General features: G+C 29.2%; 2 protein-coding genes across 4 annotated transcripts; one reads left to right on the top strand and one right to left on the bottom strand.

Moving 5' to 3' along the window:
• Nucleotides 1-8,786: 8,786 nt before the first annotated feature.
• On the bottom strand, nt 8,787-9,435 carry LOC114387391. Its single transcript, XM_028347573.1, has one exon. It carries the CDS (start codon nt 9,361-9,363, stop codon nt 9,010-9,012), a length of 354 nt encoding a protein of 117 aa, XP_028203374.1. The 5' UTR covers nt 9,364-9,435; the 3' UTR covers nt 8,787-9,009.
• Nucleotides 9,436-18,387: 8,952 nt separating this feature from the next.
• LOC114385773 (pentatricopeptide repeat-containing protein At4g18975, chloroplastic-like) lies at nt 18,388-22,313 on the top strand. Of its 3 annotated transcripts, none has more exons than XM_028345840.1 (8): nt 18,388-18,628; nt 19,311-19,435; nt 19,526-19,600; nt 19,686-19,753; nt 19,832-19,928; nt 20,490-20,633; nt 21,371-21,583; nt 21,690-21,855. In XM_028345840.1, the coding sequence occupies exons 2-8, from the start codon at nt 19,373-19,375 to the stop codon at nt 21,723-21,725; spliced, it is 696 nt and encodes a 231-aa protein (XP_028201641.1). In that variant the 5' UTR covers nt 18,388-18,628; nt 19,311-19,372; the 3' UTR covers nt 21,726-21,855. The 3 variants fall into 3 exon arrangements, with proteins under 3 accessions (XP_028201641.1, XP_028201639.1, XP_028201638.1); XM_028345838.1 differs by having other exon boundaries at nt 18,393-18,628; nt 19,306-19,435; nt 21,695-22,313; XM_028345837.1 differs by having other exon boundaries at nt 18,394-18,628; nt 21,695-22,313.
• The last annotated feature ends 1,050 nt before the right edge of the window (nt 22,314-23,363 follow it).

The raw sequence follows: 23,363 nt of genomic DNA, 5'->3' as shown, positions 1-23,363 counted from the left end.
AAGGATACATAATCCTCCAATCTTAAGTGTGTGAGCATGACGAGTCTTAAGGCCTAATCGGTTGGCGGAAAGCTAGGAAGGGTACAAAACCACAAAGAATTGTGTTATATGAATTAGAAAATAGAATAAGCAAAATGATTGAGTAATAGCATTGTTGCTTAGTACTTTTGTTTTGTAATACCACACATCATAAAAACTCAAAGAACATGAAAAGGAGTGACATAGAAACACTTCATTTTATTGATTAATAAAGATGATTATACAAGAGAGTTACATGTCTTTACAATAGTGTATTAAAAGTTATTTATATTCAATTGACCAACTAACTAATAATATGGATGTTCATAAACCAATCCAAAAAATCAATAACCAAATAAATTAAAAAAACAAAACATATCAAAAATTGAAAAATCAATTTTTTTTATTGGATTGGATCAAATTCCTAATTTGAATTTAAAAATCAATTTAATCCTATTTGCGAACACCCCTAACATATAACATGATATTTCTGCATGAGTTATACCTTTATTATATATATACTTCCTTCGATCTTGATTATCAACAAAAAAAAAGACATACTTTACACTTATTAAGAAAAATAGTCAATTAAATTCATTACATCATACCATTTCCAATTAAAAATAATAAATTCTTCCTAAATTATCATTCACTGCAACTTGATATCAAATATAAAAAAGTTATTGAACTTAATAAATAAAGATTATTTTAAAGTTAATCTAAATAAATATATAATTGAGATTTGTTTATATTTGAGAAAAAAATAAAGAAATTTTTATCACTTATATTCGGAAAAATTACTTACATTTAATGAGGTTGCTAAATCATTTAATGAATCTCTCATTTATATCACATATTAATTATAATTATCTTTTGAGAATATTTATTTGATGTTGAAAGAAGAATTAATACTCACTCAAAAACTGAAGTAGGCAGTCATACCTTAAACCATCATTATCTAAACTCTAAGCAAATAATATTAACCATGAAAACAACATTAGAATGCATGTTTGTCACAAACATTTTTAAAAATAAGCCAACGGTTGGGTTAAGTTCATTCCCAATATTAATTTAGATTTATAGTACGTAGGAGTATAAAGACAAAAAATATAGAGGCTGGCTGGCAATCTTTTCTGCGAGGTAAATTTAAATTTAAGTTTTAGTTATCTTCTAATGATCTAGTAATAAGATAGTAGTATTACAATATCAAAATATATAACGTATATATTTCCTCTAAATATGCTTGAATTCAACATCAAAAAAGAATGATGACTTGATTCCTAAGAGTCCATGTCTAACATGCAAGGTAACAAATAACTAGAAAGAGTCACCCCTGCCCCTACACGAGACAAATACAAGCCTCCAACTCCAAGTATGACAAAATGAAACAATGTGGTGGACTATCACTGGCCATTGAAAGTATATAAACCATATCACAATGTAAAGGCCCGAAAGCCAAATCCATTGACTCTAATGACTTTATATATGTGTAATGTGTCACAATCATTTTCTTCCCTAACTTTTTAAAATGACTTTTACACTACTTTCCAATCTACCTTCCCAATAATACCAAGTAGCCCGAGCCATTAGTACACTTTTTCCCGCACGAAACTTCCTCTCTTTCTATCTATATAGCGTCTTAATTTGCTGCTATCGTGTTATGCATGTGTTTTAATTGCTGTGAAGAGGGAAGGAATAGTCCAAATGGATAATGCCAAAGAATTATTCCAATGATTTTTAGGCGTTCGTTGATGGGTCTTTTTCTGCACTTTCTATATTAGAGATTCACAAAATTAGTGTAAGCTGTGGAGAGTATTGAACTTGTCTTTTATTGGAAGGATAATGACATTATATTTTTTATAAAGCCAGAGCAATCCGCAATTCCTATTTTCCACATAGTTCAGAATCTAATTTCACTCTTAGGATACCTTTGTGACACTTTGAATGACTTAAATTAATAGATTGTTACTGATAGAGAATGGAAGTTTTGTATGACTCGTTCACGTTTATTAAAAGAAAAACAAATTTAAATTTCGTTCATTTTTTAAACTTTTGTAAAATAAGTTTCATTTATTAATTTTTTTATTTAATATCATGATATGATATTGATACAAAATATTCATTAATTTTACTAAAGACTAATCTTCAATAAAAAACTTAACCTAGTGCTTTTGCTTGGATTTTTTCTAAGAATCACGTTTTTACATACAACTCGAATCTAAAATCTTATTTAAGAAGATAAATCTATAATTACTTGAATCAATTTGTGTTTTAATTAGATTAACTTTTTGAATTCTGATACTTATTAAAACGTCCGTTTAAATATAAGAATAATGTTTTTTTTTACTGCAAATATAAGAATAATGTTAGTAATATGTAAATTTAAGCAAATGTATCATCCATGTATTATCTATATAAGCTAAATATATAGAATCACTGCTAATTAATGCTGAATTATTTATTTGCCAACATTTGCCCCCAAAATATCCAACAAGTAAAATTATCAATCATATATAAACGTAATAATAATCAATGATTTAAAGAAAATATCTGAAAAATGATTTATCAACATGAAGAAACGTTGTCTTCGTTGCAATATTGGCTACCTAATTATTATGTGGTAAATATTGCTTGAACCGTGACCCACGTCATCGTCTTCGATTCAAACTCTGGAATTGTACGTCAATCACAATTTTAGCAAAAGAAAAATTCAAGGGGGAAAAAGTCTGAATCACATTTATTTCAGTGCCAAAAATCAATGTGTCAAACCACGTCGTAATAGCAAGAAAACAAATAAATAAGGGAATGACAGTCGGATCGTACAGTATATGCATGCCAAGTAAATATGCCTGCACTCATGAATAGAAATTAAAAACTAGTTATGAAGTTAGGAGAAATTTTATTTATATAATTTTTTACTAAATAGAAAATTATAAAATATAGTGAGAAATGAAAAAAAAATCACCAAAAAAAATGTATATTTACCTTTAAAATTACAAATGTAATATATTTTTTGAAATTACTTGTAGAGGATAAGCCAATTTCGTGAAAGTCTATTTTGATTTTGTGTAATTAGAATCTGATACTTGTAAACTCAAGAGTGAGGAATTGGTTTCTGAATTATTTGATTAAAAAATATAAATTGTTATCATTTGTACTAATTATTGTCAATAGAAGGTGTTATTTTTAAACTGTTGTAAAAGTATAAAAAACGTAGTTTGATTCTATAAAACCACAATAAACTTTTAATCCTAGGTTAATTTTTTATTTAAAAATATATTACCTTGGTCATGTTAAAAGCAAAATGTACCATCTTTGTAAAAAGCCCATAATTTAAAATGAAATAGAAAAAATATATTTATATATTATTTGTGAAGTTTTTTTATATTATTATTCAATCAAATAATTAACACTTTAAATATAACTTTGGAAGTATTTATCGAAAAAGTTAATAGTTTTTAATGATATATGATAATTTAAAATCGGTTGACAATATTTTTTTTACTATTAATATAAATTATTTTTGCACTATCAATATATAATAATCTGAATATAACGTTTTTTTTTCATTATTGTATTAATAACTACAACCAATCGAATATGGCAAATCGGTCCATCAGTACGTTCAGACATAATCATACATTGAATGATGAAGTGCTAATATAAGTCCATCATAATTTGATGAGAATCCACAAGTATGTGATTTGCTATGATAGATAAACTGGTTTAGTACGTAGTCGTAATAATTAATACATATAAGCAATCCAGTTGTTTGGTGCAATCAACCAAACTTATCAATATTATAAGAGTTAAGAATGCACAACACGGGGAAAAACTATTTTCGATGCCGGCTAGTTTACACATGTGACGACGGTTATTAATTGTGGTGGTAAACAACACAATAAAAAAAATTATTTTTTATGATAGTTTCATAAAAAATCGTTTTATAAATAAGATGATTTTTAGTTAAAAATCATCTTAAAATGATAAACTTTTTAAGACAGTTTTTCAAAAAATCATCTTAAAATATCTTTTTTTAAAATAAAAAAATTAAAAATTCTAAGACAATTTTTTCAAATGAAAGACATCATATGATTACAAACATGAATTATTATTTTTTATTTGAGGTGATCTAATTTTTGAGCTACTTGAGAATTTTTTATTTGAATATCTCATTAGAATGATAAAATAATAGAATAATTTATTCACTGTCAAATTTTTACTTGCCAATTGAATTACCCTCCATGTGTACATAGATATTGAATATTGATTAATTATAGTTGAATCATTAATATATGGGGAGACAACAAAATTGGCTATTTTTTCTTCTTGTATTTTTTCACAAGGACAATTGAGAGAGGTCAAACCTATATTACAATTAAGACAAATTCTACCGTGCGAAAGTGAAATAACTTTTCCACGGTACGAAAGTTATCTTACTCTATTGAAATTTTTTAATTTTAAATCTAATGTTTCAAATTTTTTTTTCCTTTTTTATTTTTTCTCTTCTGTCCGGATTTTGTCCCTTGAAAACCTTTCTCTTTATCAATCTAACTTCCCCTCAAAGGCCCACCCACGTCAACAACACTGCGTCATTACCACTGCCACTGTCACCAAGAGCCTACCACAGTGGCCACCGATGAAACCACCATCTTCACCACAAGTTGCCACCACTGCTAATCACACTCTTTCACCGCAATCACCTGGTAACAACAACACAATCTCTGCGAACAACAAACCCTCCACTACAAAACTACAACAAACTAGACAAATAATAACCATTGTTTGTTGCGATATTCAAATTAGAATTTCTTCAACATAGTGAAAGAGAGCCTTGAGTTTTTGAAGTTGAATATCACACATTTCTCAAGTCTCGATCAGGGACAAAAACTAAGATCCATAACATGTCTGCACACCATAATGATTCATGCGTTTTTTATCCGACTTGTGGCTCTTTGTGTTGTTGGGTTTTTTATCCTGCTCCAAAATTTTGTATATTTTAATTTTTTTCTTTGGCGATAAACTAATGAAGAGCTTGGTGAAGAGTGTGATTCCAATGGCGACGAAGTACATGGGGATGGTGGCGATGTCGAGGAAGGAGAGGGATTAGAGAACCGTGACGATGAACCAGTCCTTGGTCTTCGAGTGTCTTTCTCTTCTCCAATTCCAACGCTCTTCTCTTCAGTGTTTCCGACGAGCAAAATGGCGGGATAGCGGAGGAGGTAAGGGGTTTGAGGTAGATGAAAGAAAAGACAGAAAATAAGGGGCAAAATAGGGGACAAAATCGGTAAAGAGAAGAAAATAAATAAAATAAAATATGAAAAAAGTAAGAACCCTTAATTTTAAAATAAGTTATCTAATTATTTAAATTTTCACTTTTCCACAAGTAGAATCCATCTATAATGAATACCTCATGTTTTAGCAAATTTAATTGAAAATACTCACTCACACCCCTTACCTTTAATTTGTGAAGCTATATAGTGCTTTAAAATAATGAAGGATTCACTTGACGATAGACCAGACTCATCATATGCATCAATAAAACAAAAAGAATATGCACATTAGTTATATATTTTTACACTAGTTAAAAAAAAATTAAAAAAATTATTAGAAATCATATGAAGTGCATCTAAAAATTATAAGAAGGTATATTTTTTCACATCTAAATAAAATACTCCTTTTTTTTTTCTTTCTGAAATCATGGGCTAAACACTTAGAGGAAAAATAAATACTCCTTCTCTTGCTTCTTTAATTAGTGACTTTAAGACAATTGTTTGCATTTATATGTTTCATAATATATATTTTTAATTATATTACCAATACGGAATATTTATCACTTAATTTCGTTTTTGGTATATCTCTTCCACTCAATTTTAATGTTTATTTTATGTAAACACATTATAAAATGATATATAAATCTATAAGATAAAAAAAATTATACTTACCATATATTCCTTCTGTTAGGAGGAGATGCCTCATAGATGACACTCAAAAATTAATTAAGGGTAAATAATTACTTTTGTTTCTCAATATGTAATTCATTGACAAATGCGTTCCTAAAAGATGAAAATATCAAAAATTTAGTCCTTAAGAGTGTAAAAAGTACGACAAACATGTCTTGTTGTTAACTTCTATCCGTCACCGTTAGTAAAATAGCTTACGTGACACAAAAAGACAAATTTGTTACTGAAATTATTGTTGTCAATGTGGATTGTCAGTATATAGATATATTTGTCATAATATTCTTTTTTTGACTTTTCGTCTTCCTACCCCGCTAACAAATGCGTCCCTGAAAGATGAAAATGCAAATTTTAGTCATTAAAAGTATAAAAAGTGCGACAAATATATTATAGACATTAATAATAGATTGTGACTTATTATTATTATTATTACTATTATTATTATGTGTTTATAATTTACTGTTCCTGTTCGTTTAGTACTTATGCAATATATTTTTAAATTTTCTTTTAATATATATATTTTTATTATTTTTTATTTCCTTATCAAACCTTAATCTTTACTGTTAAAAAAACTTTATCTTATATCTTATAATTTTATCAAATTTCTACTAAATTTTTCAATTTTAATCTTTAAAATTATTTCATATCACAATTCCAACTTAAGTGCCATCATATTTAAATTGAAAATAATATGTCGAGAGTTTTGAATAGAAAAAACGCAATCAGCTACGAGACAAAATTTATTTATTTTAAAAAAAGAATTTAATCAACTATTTTTTTTAAAAAAAATCTCACAAAATTTAAACTAGATAAGGCTAAAGTGAAATTAAAAATCTTTTTCCCTAATCAATAATATATATATATATATATATATATATATACCTCTAATATAAAACTCTTACGTGTTTCCATTCGAAACAATACTTATTATACATAATATGAAAAACAGTTACTAACAAATAAAAAATCCAAGTAAATTTAAATAAAAAATATAATAATGCTTAAATTAATACAGAGGTTAATTTTAAAACAAAAAAAAATTAATATAGAGATTTATTCTTTGTCTTTGGTAGGTAGAGTTGTATCTCTCATTGATTATTTTTGTCCTCTAATTATAAGTGTTTTTCCTTAATCAATAATATATATATATATATATATATATATATATATATATATATATATATATATATATATATATATATATATATATATATACTTTTGGATATATTTGTTAGCGGAGTGGGCAGACAAAAAATTAAAAAAATATTATGACAAATATACTCATATGTTGACAATCATTTCAGTGATAAATTTGTCCCTCCGTGTCATGTAAGATATTTTATTAATAGACGAAAGTTAACGAGAAGATATATTTATCATACTTTTTATATTTTTAGAAACTAAATTTTATATTTTTATCTTTCAATAATATATTTATCAGTAAATTATATATTGGAGGACAAAAATAATTGAGGCTGTACTTGGAATGCCAGATTCCGTCCCCAATCTTTCTATTTTCTCCTCACATTATTATTCTATTAAGACTCTAATATTGTCATGATAGGGAATAGGCGACAACTAATTATTATTTATGCCTGTCCTTTTCCTGCCTATCTACTCATACTTTAAACCCATGTTACCACATTGATTCCCCTTTCAAGAGCCTAGCCAACATAATGTATTTATTATAAATCCAAAGTTTATATTTTTAAAAAAATAAATGTTAACAAGTATCTCAACACACTCGTTAAAGAAGTAGCATAGAAATATTTTTTTTAATGCGATTAATACAAATGCATTTATTTTGTAATTTTTAAATACATTCTTAAATGATTTTCAATAAAATATTTTATCTTTTAATCCTTTAACTAATATTCTAAGTCACTGATTAATAAAATCCTTTAAATAAAATAAACTCATTTCAATTCTTCATTTTTTTAATTTAATCCATTGTCAAAAATAGTTGAGAAACAAGTTAAATGAGAATAGAAAAATAGAGTGACAAAAATAGGTAAAAAGATAAAAAATAGAAGAGAGAATGTATTGAAATATAAAAAAAATAAAAAATGCCGGATAAGTAAAATGATTTTTTTAGCCCCGAAGTTTAAGAAGTGTATTCTTTAATTGACGTTTAAAAAAAGATATTTTAAGAATTAAAATATAAATTTCAACAATTAAGTTTAACAATAAACTGAGTAATTAATTTTTTTATCACTTGTTTTTAATTAAGTAAGATGTTGAAGACTTACCCAAAAACAAATCTAGCTACCAATTGAATAAACTTTTATTACTTCTTCTCTCATTTCAATATAACAATCACATTCACTTTTTATCTTCATCCATTCCTCTTCTGTTCCACCTATTTCTCTACTAAATTATCTGAACCAAAAATAAAAACAAAAGCAACCGATAAAATTTATTACGATAAAAATTACTACTATAAACAAACTTTTTTCCTTTTTCTATTATTCCCTCTCCCGTCCTGCCCCCTTTTTTTCACTAGCCGTCTTTCCATCAGATTGTTCAAACATTTCATTTTAATGACAAAACATGCAGACTATATGACAGTTGAAGTTTAAACTTCAAAACAATCAAAATTCAAAACCCTCTCTTGAATTGAAGAAATGGACATTGCGCACCAGAATATGGTACACTGCGCACACCTTTGGACATTGCACGCACAAGCAAAGCAAACCTTCATGAATAGCCCAACTTGAAAGCTGCTTGCTCCAGCACAAGAAATCAAAGAGAACTATATATATATATACATACATAACCAACATTAAATTTATAAATTAAGCGTATATATATGAAAATCAATAAATTAATTTAATTTTATTTCATTTCATTCCATCTCTAATATTCAAATGTTCCCTTTTACAATGAACGAGACTCCAAAAACGATCTCAATAGCTAGCCCAATTAACCAATCAATTAAATAACAAAGCAAGAAAAATGAAGAAATGGAGACAATTTTTCTTTTTCTTTTTAAATTTTCCATTTTCCCATCTTCCATTGTACGAAACTATTGTCATGCTTCCAGAAACCCAGTTAACCTGAGAATCGAATTCCTGACCTGACTCAAATCACGTCCCTTCAATGTCCTCCCATTCCCCGTGCACACCGAAAACGCCATTTTTGCAGCCACCCTCCTCTTCACGATCTCGTGCGGCGGCGTCATCTCCTCCTCTTCCGCCTCCTCCTCGGCGGAGCCAAAGTGCCGCCGGCCCGTCCTCTCCGGTATACTCACCGGCATCGAATTCGCCGCCCTCCGTCGACAATTCTCCCTCTCCCTCCGCGGCGGGGGCGCCAGCTCCACTACCCAGTCGTGGGCGGCGCGGTGGTCGGGAAAGACAACCTCGGATTCGACGAACTCCTCAGCCATTCGGTTAGGTTAAGGTTTCTATTATTATTGTCGTTGGGGTTAAGGTTTGGGAATGAAACAGTGGAGGGTTGGGGTTTTATTTATAAAAGAACAGGAAAGGGATCGTGAGAAGCGTAGAGAGTAACACTTGGATTGGTTTTGTGTTGTCAGATGACGTCATCGTTGATTGAGTTTGAGTGCGGTCCCTACCCTCTTCTTCTTCTTCTTCATGAGTCGGCTCATTTTGTGAAACAAAACCAGCTCCTAAGTGGGTCCCACTTTTTTGCATTTCCTTTTCTTGTAATTAACTTGTAGCTTCTCTCTCTAGTTAATCACAATTTTAAATTCATGCCACTGGCCTTATCTTAATTACACATGGCTTGTTGCTGCTGAATTGAATTTGAGTTTTGTGTCTCTACGTCTTCTTCTTCTTCACCCTATTCTTACCTTCCTCCTCCATTCGGTGTTTCCGAATCTAATCAAATTAATTCTTTATATTATTGAGGTTCAATGTTTGTCCATTAAAAAACATCAAGGTGAACACATCTTATTGGTCAACCAATTAATTAACCTTCCTGGATTAAGTAAAGACTTCTTTGTTTTTAAATGTTATGCACATGATTTTAATGATTGAATTAATGTAGATAATTCTTTGTTTACGCTACTTTTCTAAAGATAATGAATTCTCCTCTTTAACTATGGTTATTAGTGGTAGTAGTAGTATGGATACATGGTAACAAATTCGTGAATCGTGAACGGTACTACTTACACATCATCTCGTTTACGTAGTGCCATCATTATTAATTATTAATTAACTAATGAATGAAGATCAATGCATGAAAGGGTGATTCACTTAGGTGATTGTTGCAGTTGTACTGGTTCATCGTTATCTAACCGGCGGAGAGTTAAGAATTTTAACGTACCGTGTCAAACGATACTAGATAATATTCTTAAAAGGTGCTGCTGCGAGACAAAGAAGATGAAGCTTTGCCTATATACTAATAAATTGTTCAAACATGTATACGTACGAGCATTTGATATATAACACTTATAACAAGAAATTTATAACACTACGACGTTGTACAAAAAAAAAAAACTCCAAGAAAATATTGACATTAGAGAAGCCGCTTGTTTGTGTTCTGATCAATGTGTTTATTTTTGGTAAATTATTTTAAAATATCTTTCTTCTTTTTAAATCTTTTCTATTTATTTAAATACCAAGAAGGCATTAGTATGAATGATATTGAGTTTGATCCTTTAAGCAATATTTGTATTTTGATCCTTATAAATGAAAAAAATATAGTTGAAAAAAGAGATTCCATCAATGGTGATCAATATTTTTTTCATCAAAAATTAATCAAACAAAACTAATAAATACTTCATATCAATATTATGATAAAAAAAATTCAATTATCATAAAAAATTTGGAAAGATAAAAAAAAAATCCTTTAACCAAATCTCTTAATATTAAACTAAGAAACTGTTAATACATTTATTTTTTTTTAGCATCAATTAATATTTTATTTTATAATTGAAAAGGAGTTTAATAAATCATCGTCATCTCTTATGTATTATATGTTTGCAATTACCTAAAATAATAAATATGATTTTTTTATAATTATAAGATAATAAATATTTTTTAATTTATTTTCTATATGTATTAAATGTTTTTTTATTGTAATGATATATTATAATATTTTACTTTTCATTTTTTGTTTCTTAATTTTATTTTTTAATCACGTCAAACTCGCATAAAAAAGTGTTCTACATAATTTATGAAGTTTAATTTTAGTGTAAAAACAAAATAATACGGTTAACCAATTAAAAAGATGTTTTATATGATTTTTAAAGTAATTATTAAAAAATCAATAAAACTATAAAAAAAATTGTTAGTTTGTTCTAATTAAATTCATTTTTATATGCTAAAATATTTTTCCAATAAGTTTAATTTCGAGTATTGTTGCTAAAGTAATTAGTTTACATTATTTCAAAAGCATCAAGGATAACTATTATGAATAATTATACATATTTCCACACTATTCTGATATATAATTTCGCAATATGAAATGTTCTCATAAATTTCTTTACTCGTTACTTGTTGAAATTAATATAGTTACAGATAATATATAAATGAAAACTTTGACTGTAAATGGTCCATAACGAATTAACAATCTTAAGAAAACAGTGCAGATGTGGTCCCTAATATTCATTAATTGAATTATTTCGGTCCTCTTTTATTTTATAAAAATTGTCAGTCACTTCCCTCCATCAGAAAGAAGAAAAATAAACATCGCATTTACTCACCATGTTTTGAATGTCCATTCATTTACGTTTTGTATAAGTAAAAATGAGTTAATTGGTCCCAAGATCTCTTCTCTCTTTTTTTTTTCCTATTAAAATATTGACAATTCTTTTGATCCTTTCTCCCCGTTTCCTGAAAGTGTATTTGCTTTGGAGTATCTGGTTTTTGTAAATATAATGATGTCATTTTTGTTTGAGTAAAATGACTTTCGATCTGTTCTTGAATTAATGAAACCATGTCACTACTTTGTATCAGAAAATAGTAATAGTGTCATCATAATATAGTATTATATATATAGATTATAGAATAGTCTATAGAACTATACAAAAAAAGAGTATATACACGAATCCACGAGCACACCTTATGCTTATGCAGGAGTCTCTGTTGAGATCGACATGCAGCCTATGGCAGGGAGACACTTGAGTTGAGAATTGAAAAGATTACAATCAAATTGTAAAAAAGAGAAATAGTTTATGATACGATCGAGGGATAAGATCAAAAAGGAATAAAATTTATGATTTAATTTTATACACGTGCAATGTAAAATTTATATTCATTATTCAATTAGGTATAACTAAATAATTGCTGAAAATCAATTTGACCTTTACAAGTGGTATTTGCTTAATTAGTTTTTATAATGATGTGATTAAATAATTATCTTTTTACTGATAATTTATTAAAGAATTTAATAATCATGCATTCATAATATAAAAATTACATTATTTTTCAACCACAAATCACAATTATATGATTTTTAAGTTAATTGTTATAAAAGTAAAAAAAAAACTTACTATATATAATTATAATTAAATAATAATATATAATTTAATCTCTTGTTATGAATAAAACTCTTAACATTTATAACCCATTGCTCAATCAAGACCAATTAAGGTTCCTTAGTGGACAAGGTCAAGCACATATTTACATGTTTTAATCTGTACCAGACTACCAATCGACTTTTCTAAAATTAATTAGTAAAAACTATTTTTTTATATTTTCTAAGTCTATATTTGACGACGCGATAACAATAATCTTCCCCATAATTTTAATATTTGACTTGAAATGTTCAAAAATATTTTAAATAAATGCATAAGCAAACTTAGGGAACTAAACAACGTCCATATTGAAGTCAACCTGAAACTTCGTTAGGAAGTGGCAATAAAAAGTCAAAAAAATCTCCTTCATTACTTGATATTGACGTGTACAATAAGGTTATCTTTTTTTAGAGGAACAATATGGTTATCTTATGAATAACTAAATAATAGAAACATTCTATGAAAGACAAAACTATAAGAGTAAAGATAAAGTGCTACAAAGAATACGTATTGTTTTTTTTAATTATTATATATAAAAACCATGCTGATAAAATAAATAAAAAAAGAAAATTAGTTAAACCAGGCCGTGTTAATTATCAAAGATATGAACTTTGTTGTTAGACATATATACTGTGAGAACAACACTTGTATAAATAGATTAACATCTCATGGGATTAGTTTACAGAAATATTTTGTTTCTTCCTTTGTTACAAGATTTTGTATGGAGAAATTACAAAGTCTTTCTTATTACAGGTTTGGATAGTCCTTATTTTATTTCGTCTGGATTAGACTTTTGATGTTCCCACCAACTTTTATCTTACTTTTATTTATCTATTTAATGAATTAGATTTATAATGATATCAACTTACTTGAGATCATAAGAGTCTTGTCCAAACATAAAGTTTGTTTTATAAAAAAAAAAAACCCAGCTCCATGTCAATATTTTAATTTGCACACAGACCAAACACATTCAACTTCAATTTATGCAAGTGGAAAAAAGAAAATTACGGTAAATGCTAGCTACTGTACGAATACACGCATCATACGTATACGGAAAATTTCTAAAAATACTCCTTTGATTATCAATTTGGAATTATTATACTTCATTCCATCTCAAATATAAGGAATACAAATCTTTTTTTAAAAAATATAAGTACATTTTAATTATTTATATGTTATTTAATGAAATTTTTTTCAAAATATTATTTATTTAATAAGATTAAGAGATTTTTTTAGGTTTAATATCAAATTCCAACAAACTAACTCATGCTAACTTTATTAACACATATTATAGTTAAATATAAAGATGTTCGTAATTTAATTTAATTTTTTTTTATCAAAATTACTTGAACCAAACTTAAAAAATACATGTGATTTGATTTTCATTTAAAATAAAATTTGAATCAAACTTAAATCAATATTTTGTGTTTTATTTTGTGATTTTTGTTAAAATATTATTTCATTAAAAATTATATACTTTATTTTCATCTTTTAAATTTAATTACATTATAAAAATACTAATAATAATCTATGGAACTTATTAATGTGTTAAATTCTTTATTTGTCAAAATTTTATTTATTTCAAACTAAATATATCTTTAAAAAATTGTGAAAAAAAGAAACATATATTATATAAGTTCTTAATACATAACACTATAAAATACTGTCAAACTCAAATGATATATAAATAAAACACATAACATTAAAGTAACATATGTGTTAATATAAGTGTTACGATTTTATCTAGTTTTAAAAATAAGATGTATAACTGAACCAAATTGATTGATTTGACAAAAAATCCAAACAAATTAAAAAAAAAATCATTTTCGTTCAATTTTGTATCTTTATTTTAGATGGGTTGGATTTTAACACCCCTTTAAATATTGTCCATTTTAGTTTTAGCGTTTTATGCCTACTTTGGAAAATAAATAAATAAAAGTGAAAAACAGAAACTACGAACCTAAGCTAGCCGAGCCGAGCTCTGAGCCGCGCGGAATTATTTAGGCTAGCCGGCGCCGCTAATGAAGCTTTGGGAAGCACAAGAATGATTGATAAGGTAAAAAGCGTGGTTATAAAGCTATCTCTCTGTGTTTTACACTTAATACAGCTCGGCGCATCTTTAGGCTCCATTTCCCGAGGCCAAATTCCCCTCAGGGCTAGCAGGGTCCCACTCATTCATATATCTGTCACCCCTGCGTACCAGGATTTCCAACCTCACTGCCCACTCATCACCTCACACGTGTCCATTGGTGATGTCACATCCCCTCTTTTCCTCGTGCTCCCGCGGGTGGGGGTCTCACCATGATAAATCTAATCCTGCTTTGGTGCTACGTTCCCCACGTTGTTTGTTTTGTTTGTTTTCGTGCAAGTCTCCCTCATTAGTATTTTTCTGATCAATAATTTTATCTTACTTTGTTTTGAGTTTTCTTCATGTTTTATGGAATATATAGTCACTTGTCCAAGCAATGTTTGTGTTATAAGTTAATTTCCTCCGCAAGGGTCTTGCTTTTACAATTTGTTTTAGATGATTCTATAACTTAATCGTCCAATCCTTATCTTCTACAACTACAAGTTTCGTAAACTGAAATCTTGAGGAAAAAACATACTAGCGAAGATCTAATGTGTGCATAAAACGCCTGAATGTCAAGCAATTATTTCTTGTTTATAATTTTATATTTGCAGTGTGAGCTGGAGAGGTGGTTTAAGTCTCACATTAATAGGCTAATTAAAAACAAGTAAATAATTGAAAAGGATATTATAGTAAGAGAGTCATAAATTTAAATTGTCAATATATTTCAAATAAACAAGTTATTCAACACACGTTTAAAATTGTCAGCATTTGATTTTTATGTAGGTGGTGACGAATGTATTTACTTTGACATCTTGTTCTTTTTTATTTCACAGCTGGAATGAATAAATAGTTATTAAAAAAAATGTTAGAGCCAAAATTAGTTGTGGGGAGAGAGGAGAGGAAGAGATGATCAAAGAAGAGGTGTAGCCTAATCCAAGTGTGTATATTGAAGTTTTTATCTCTGAGAAAGTGGCCTTAATCAAGAGGGTGCTTGACGTACATGCACTCTATATTAGTGATAACGACAGCACCAATATAATTTAGGCTAATGATCCTGTTACAACTTCGATATGTTATCCTTCATTCTTTGTGTATATCTTTTCCACAATTAACACTGATTGACAATGAAAAGATCCGAATTAATATTGTTTATCCAATTGTATTACAAGTAACGGACCTAGCTATCGTTGTTTAATTAGGCAAACACAGTCATATAAAATAAAACTGTAAGAACTATGTGATGCTAAATTCAGGCCAACGAATAACTAAACTGTAAAGTTGAAGTTCTTTCATTTTAAGCAAAAAAAAATCATTCTTAGCATCGTGGGAACTGGGAATTGAGACGAATAGATAATTGGAACAGAAAGATATATATATATTTTCACCCTTAGCTTTCTTTAATTAGTCAATGATTGATCGAGTGCCAAAGAATTTAATCTTTGGGGGTATCTGATATGCATGATTGTCGCGAAAGGCTTATCTGATTGTGCATGTGATATGGATATATTGAAACTGTGTGATGTCTAACTGTTCAACAAGAATTGGAAATGGTGAACATGTGACAGTGGTGAATGAAATGGATTTTCATTCTCATATCTCTTGGTATTAACTCTTATGAAAACTATATAAATATCAAGAGTTCCTGAATTTTTGTCTTAAGTTTATTTATTTTTTGTATAGGATTAGTTTCTTTTATATTGGAATAAATTACATTCTCCTTCTTTAATCTGAGAATATATTACTTAAATTGCATTCTTCTCCTTCTTGTTTTAAAATATACACAATATAATCTTCCATGATAAATGATTTAACTTAATTTGAAATGGATCAGTTACAGTTTAATTACTTTCAATAAACAAAACTTTTAACATCCACAAATATCTAATTTTTAATTTTTTATTATTGATTTTAGTAATTAAAAAGGCAGAATATTTTATTTTTGGATTTAAAATTTCATTTAAAGCCTTATTTCATTTTCTAATATGAAAAAATAAATAATCGTTATTCATAAAATTAAAGTTACTAATCATATTAAAGTACTAAACTTAAATATAACACATTAATGTTAAAGGAAGAGAAATGTATATTTTAAAAATGAAATGGAATATAATTTAAGTGTCTCTAATGTACTCACCATAGTAGCGTTTAGGAACAGTGAACAAGATTGTTAAGTAACAAAATCAAAATTTTGAGATAAATAAGTAACTAAATTTGTAATTTAATTTATATAGGCTAAATTATAAATTTGATTTCCCTATTTGTCATATTTTGGTTCTCTTATAACTTAATTGATTAATTTAGTCTTTTAGTTTTTTGCAATCCTATTATTTCAGTTTTCAATTCCAAAATTGAACGTTAACTGTTAATTGCTTGTCTTAATCACCACGTGTTGCGATTTTTATTGGATATTGACGTTAATTAGATACACGAAATTAACGTCCAATAAAAACATAACACGTGACGATTAATGTCCAATAAAAAGCACAACACGTGAAGGTTAACGTTGACAATAGTTAAAATCCAATTTTGAGGTTGACGACTAAAATAAAGAAATGATAAAAAATTGAGAACTAAATTCGTAAATTAAATTATAGGGGGACCAAAATCAAATTATAAGACAAATAGGAGGATCAAATTTACAATTTAGTCATATATATATATATTTATTTTTTTTCTAATGAAGATGAAAATAATTTTATCTTTAAAAGTTGTCTTTATAAATTATTTTTAATGAAACCATAATATTATTGCAACATTGTTTTTTATCTTCTTAATGTTAACTTTTAGATTTGAAGTAAAAGAAGACTATGAAAATTATCGAAGAAATTAATGGAGCTTTCAATGCAATTCCTGGCTTTCATTTCATGGAAGATCTATATCCATTAGTCCAACTCAATTTTAAGTTAATTAGACTGAATTTGGTGTAAGAGTTGATATATTAGGTTTAGTGCAAATTATGGTTTTAGTTTGGCCAATCTAACTAATAATGCATAGCATATTAAAATTCATTCTATAAAAAAATTACAAAGTTTTGAAATAAGTCTCTTTTATATTAATTTTTTTTCCATTTTGATCCTATTGTTTAAAAACTAGTAAGACTATTATCTAATTTCTAATGGTTTGACAACTCTACCATTAGTCATGGTGTTACTTGAAAATTTAAGATTAACCTAGTGGATGGAAATGAATGACTTAAGGGTGAAGAAAAAAAAAGAAAAAAATATTAAAAGTTCAAATTTTTTTCACTAATAATTTTTTATAAAATTAATAAACTAACATTTATTGATAAAAAAATTTATGATATCACTTAAAGAAAATTCTTACTTGAAGAACTGAAATAAAATATTTTTTAATAAGAATATAATAAGGAAAAATAATTTTAAGAGAATCAAAACGAAAAATATAATTTCATAGGCACAAATACCCATTTAATGATGATGCGGCTAAATTTCCAAACTTGGGAGTGGCTGAGTGAACTTTAAAAATCAAAATACTTCTAATTAATCTTGTATTAATGAGAGTGATACGAGGCCACTTTTCCTTTTTTGTATTCAATACGACGCCATTAGATAGAGAGTAGATGGGAATTATATGTAGACTATTAAGAAAAACGTCTCATCTTTTATACAAGGTTTCATTGTATTAAATGCTCAGAAAGTTATACTTATATCCATAATTTTTTAGTGAGTATTACTGATACTTATTCGTCCATGTATTTTGACCTGGCCTAATCCATATAAAGGTCTTGTATGTTTATTGAATGATTTCAACACAGATTCTTACAAGTGATGTAATTATGACAAGTGATGTAATAAAAATAATTGATATTTTAAAAGTTTTATATGTCAAACACACTTGGAAATGCAATAGCCTGTAAATTCCTTTTTTATACCCCCAAAAGCCCAAAATGGCGATAACAAACTGAGCCCAAAAGCCTAATCCCAGATGCAGCACTGCAGGTGATTGAAGGCACAAAGTTCACAGAAAATAGCGCGCTGAATAGTGTGCATCGGTTCAGACTTCAGAGCATATGAAATACTGCAAATTTTCCCTCGTCTGTGACGCTAAGGAAAAATCGACCTAGATTTATTTTATTGGGTAAGTGTTAGCCTCAGTATTATTACTCTATCAATTGCGTCCAAGGGAAGTTGTTTCCCTTCTACTATGATTTGTTTCATGCATATTGTTATTGTGCTGTTTCTGTTTCTTCTTTTTTTTTTCTTTTTTTCTTTTTTTATCAATAATTGGGTAACTAGAAGTTGATGTAAGACAGAATGCTAGAACATGTAAAAATTATTTATTTTGTAATAAGTGTTGATTTTCTTGTGCCTATGAAGTGTTCGAAGAAACGCATAAACGAAATGGAAGAGCGAGTTCTCTTTTAATACATTGGTTGTTGAATGCAGGCAATTTAAATTCTTAGGCAAAACCATAACAAGAGAAGATTCTGAATATTACCATTTTACTGGTTTAAATTTAACGTGTTTTGTGTGTGATTATGTACTGAACAGAGTGACTTCTTAATTTTGAAAGGCTATGTATATATATACTCGTTATATCCTTATATGTATGATCAGGTTCGGTACCCTGCTCACACACACACACTTGTCTAAAGGAGTGTAGGCAAGCTTCTCTGATGATCTTAATAAGTTTAGAACCAAAGAATTAGTTTTGGGAGTGAATTCGTTAAACAGAAGTGATACTGATAAATGGCATGGCAAAGTTTTTGCGGTAGGTCTTGTTCAATGAAAAGGAATGACTGAGGTTTGTTGAAGTGCAGGGAATAGAGGGTACATATCCCTTCCACTCTGTCGAAAACACATCTCCCCAAATTTGAAAAGCATGATGCCCATCACATGTGAAAGCTCAATTGTTTCCCCTCTTCTCCTGTCACGAGTATGTCAGGTAAAGCTGTTTTTTTTTTTTTTTTTTTTTTTTCACCAAGAAAGAAGCCGTTGTATTGTTGTAATTGTGTATTCTTCTCTTCTGACTCAGGCTAAGACGGACCCAACAAGAGCCCTTCTGTTAGGGAATAAATTCTCAACAATGGCAGTAACTGCCTTGCCGAAGGTAACAACGGCTCCTGAAAATAGCATAATAATTGCATTTCTTGTATTTGGCTTTGAAATTTTGAAATAATCTGCTTTGATTGCAGACAAGTTGTATCCAATGCACGATTGTCCGATCCAAATTTAGCCACAAAAGTGGTGGTCCCATGGAGAAGTAGGTTATTCATTCTATTTTCATCATCTTCTAATGCATTCTTGGTTATATGAATTATTTGTTTTACCTGGAATGCAGAAAAGGGAAGAAGACAACAGGAAAGAAAGAGCACCACTTGTGGAAAAGTAGAGATTCTGCTCAGTCTGGCCAAAAGGCACTTGCTCTTGTTAGAACTGTATGTTTGCCTACCCTTTGATATCCTTTTCATTCAGAATCGTAGGTTTGGGGTATTACTGGATTCTCCTCCACATTCATCAGCACTGCCATTAATATTTTATCTCCCTGTGTATTCAAAATTGAACTTAGTCTGTCAGTTACATGTTAGTTTGGATTAGTTAGATTCAATTATTTTGTTACTATCTTTAACTGTTACTTACTTTTTATATATAGCATACTGTTATTATCGGTTAATAGATTGAGCACATTCATTTCACTCCAATACAAAGAGTGATTTATCTCTTTTTTCTCATCTTTCTTCTGGTTTCTGGAGTTTTCTCAACTTTCCCTCAATTCCTCCACGGATTCTTGATTTCTTATAAGTTATCAGATTATGGAGGTGCAGATGAATGTGGAGAAGCTGGTAATATCGGGTATGAAATGAGTCATTTATTAAATACTATGAGTTGATTGTAAAAAAGTATCAAGAAAATAATTTAATGAACAAGGGAAGGGTTCTTTTAATCCTAAAGTCTTATGTTGATTTTGATTTTGAGCATTGTGAAACTTGAAATGACAGGTTTATAAACTCCCTAATGAGAAAGAGGCTGTTTATGGGGCGTTAGACAAATGGACAGCTTGGGAAACAGAGTTCCCTGTGATTGCAGTGTCTAAGGCTTTAAAAATCTTAAGGAAAAGGGGTCACTGGGTTCGTGTAATTCAAGTAAGATCATAACTATTCTAAAGAATTCTTGTTATGTATCATACCTAGTGCTTTGTTTGCCTTTATGAACTTTTAAAGAATATTTGACAACAAATATTCTGTTTGTTTGATGACTGAAAAGTCGTGTTTTCATAACAAGCCCCTAGAGTTGATATCCCTTTGTTTAAAGTTCTCTGGGATTTAAAATTGTCATATCCTCATGAAATGAATGATGGATGATGGCTTATTGTAAAAACTTTTGATAAATTAATTTGAGCGTTAACTAATGCTGAAATTGCTTAGATGTGCTTTAAATTTAGCATATGGTTTGAGGTAATACATAAATGAAAATGGTCATTATCTCATCAAAATGTTCCCTCAGCTGTTGAAGTAACAGTATGTATTCTAGTTACAACTTACAAATAGACATGAATCTTGAATATTTTTTTATATATTTCATAAATCCATATGCTTTCATTTATTTCTCTTTTCTTCTTAATAATGTTTAATCCATCAATTCTTGAGAATGCCATCCAGGTTTAGTTTGTATAAATATGTATTAGTTTTAACTTTTAGCTACATTTCTCTGACATCTCAGGATTGGCAAATTATACACATATATGTATGAGTTAAATGAACTTATGGTGCTCTGTGAATGATAACTTTTTCCTTCTTGACCTGATGATCTCATGTTTGGTTACTTAAGAGGAATGGAAAATAATCATACTGATTGATTATTAGTCTTCGGTAATTCTCAGGTAGCTAAGTGGATGTTAAGCAAAGGTCAAGGAGCAACGATGGGAACATATGACACCCTTCTTCTGGCATTTGATATGGACAAGAGGGTAGACGAGGCAGAATCGTTGTGGAATATGATCATACATGCCCACATGCGCTCTGTCTCAAAAAGATTGTTTTCTAGGATGATCTCGTTATATGATCATCATAATATGCCGGATAAGATTATTGATGTATCTTTCTTTGTACCATTAGTCTCACTACACCCTTACATGAATTTATCCTGCAATTCGGAATTTAACTATTCTATGCCCTAACATATTGCTTCTTATCTGTAAGTTCAGGTATTTGCAGACATGGAGGAGTTGCGGCTAAAACCTGATGAAGATACGGTCAGGAGAGTGGCAAGAGCTTTTAGAGAACTAGGTGACGAAGAGAAGCGGAAACTGGTTATAAAACAATATGGGCTTAAATGGAAGTACATTCACTTCAATGGTGAACGGGTGAGAGTTAGAACAGAAGCATGGGAAGATAATAAATCAACAAATTGAAATGGGTAAATGAGTACATGTCAATGAGGACACCACTAGATCTTAATATCTGGGATCTGCCGTTTCGAAGCGATTTATCTTGTTGCGTTCTCCTTCTGGTGCATTAGTGGCTCACCAATTTGATTCATTGTCGTGCATCCCGGTCCAACATAGCTACTGATCAATCAGAGGCACTACATTGAGGGAAATGGGTGCACCCTAAATTGAAAAACGACAATGTTGTAGCGTATAGATACTTAGATAGGCATTTATTTCAGAGCAAAATTTGTTAATGTATAAGATTTGATGTCTACACTCGAAACTAGTTTTCTAGCTAAGTTCTGCCTGTATTAATTATGCGTTTAGGGATATTCCTTATACTGGATCAACCTAATGAGCCTGACAAATTGAATCATGAATTGTTTTGTGTTCAGTGTTGTTGCTTTTCCACACAAACGGGCCCAACTTGTTCTGAACTGATTAAGTTTGATCTCTATTGATTTGGGTTTTGCCTTTTTGGATTCTTACTTTTTAAAAACCAAATAAATGAGAACTAACACCCACGCCAAACCCATGATTAGATTCCTTATGTTGGATTTTCCTTTGGCGTTTAGCTACCAAGTCGAAACTAACACCCATCTTAGTTCTTTCCACATTTTATTATTTCCTTTTATGAATAGTAATATTTTAAAGCGAATGAAAGATCCTCATAAAAATATCGGCGCCTGTTGGAGAGTGCTTAAAGTAAGGCTCAACCATGTCAACAAGCTAGGAAGATTTGCCCAAAATAATAAATAGATTCAAAGAAAATATGCAGAATAATTTCAAGTGAGAGAGAGGGTACAAAAGAAAAGAAGCGGCAGAAAAAACAATGATGTCATTAGTGTTGATCTTGTATTCAATCCTCAAATAACATTACTTTCACATTCTTAAGCATATGGTCCTACCACAACCACTCTAATAATCTGTATCCTATCAGTCTCCTGTCTCTCCAAGATTCTCCAATTTTGGAAAGCACAAGTAAAATGTCAGAAGGAAAAAGCACTTCGATAAATTAATGAAAATAAAAAGACTCAATGTCATTTTATGGAAAAGACACTGCCACCGAGCTTCTTACAACGTGATGTTGGTGAGTCCATGCATACCATCCAAAATAGTACTTATCTGGGCCATGCTTGGTTAGTATCTGGCTCCAATTTGCTGTCACTGTGATGGTGAGGTTCATTTTCTGCTCAACATGATTAAATTTCAGAATGTTTGGAATGGCTGTGATGGAGTATTCCTTAGGTGACACTGCACTAAACTTGTAAACATTCCTGCTCCTACCAACATTGGTTATTCCTCTTAATGGTCTTAGTGTAATAGAGTCTATGGATTTGTATGGATGGATAGTTGAGCTCAAAGGGTTCAAGAAATGACTTTGGACAGTTATATGTAATGTTAAAGTTTTGAGTTACTCCAAGGTTGGAAGTGTAAAGAAGGT

The sequence above is a fragment of the Glycine soja genome, chromosome 15, assembly GCF_004193775.1.
Source record: "Glycine soja cultivar W05 chromosome 15, ASM419377v2, whole genome shotgun sequence".
NCBI lineage: Eukaryota > Viridiplantae > Streptophyta > Magnoliopsida > Fabales > Fabaceae > Glycine > Glycine soja.
The sequence above is the reverse complement of the archived record's forward strand: the minus strand, read 5'-3'. Positions and strand labels throughout refer to the sequence as shown.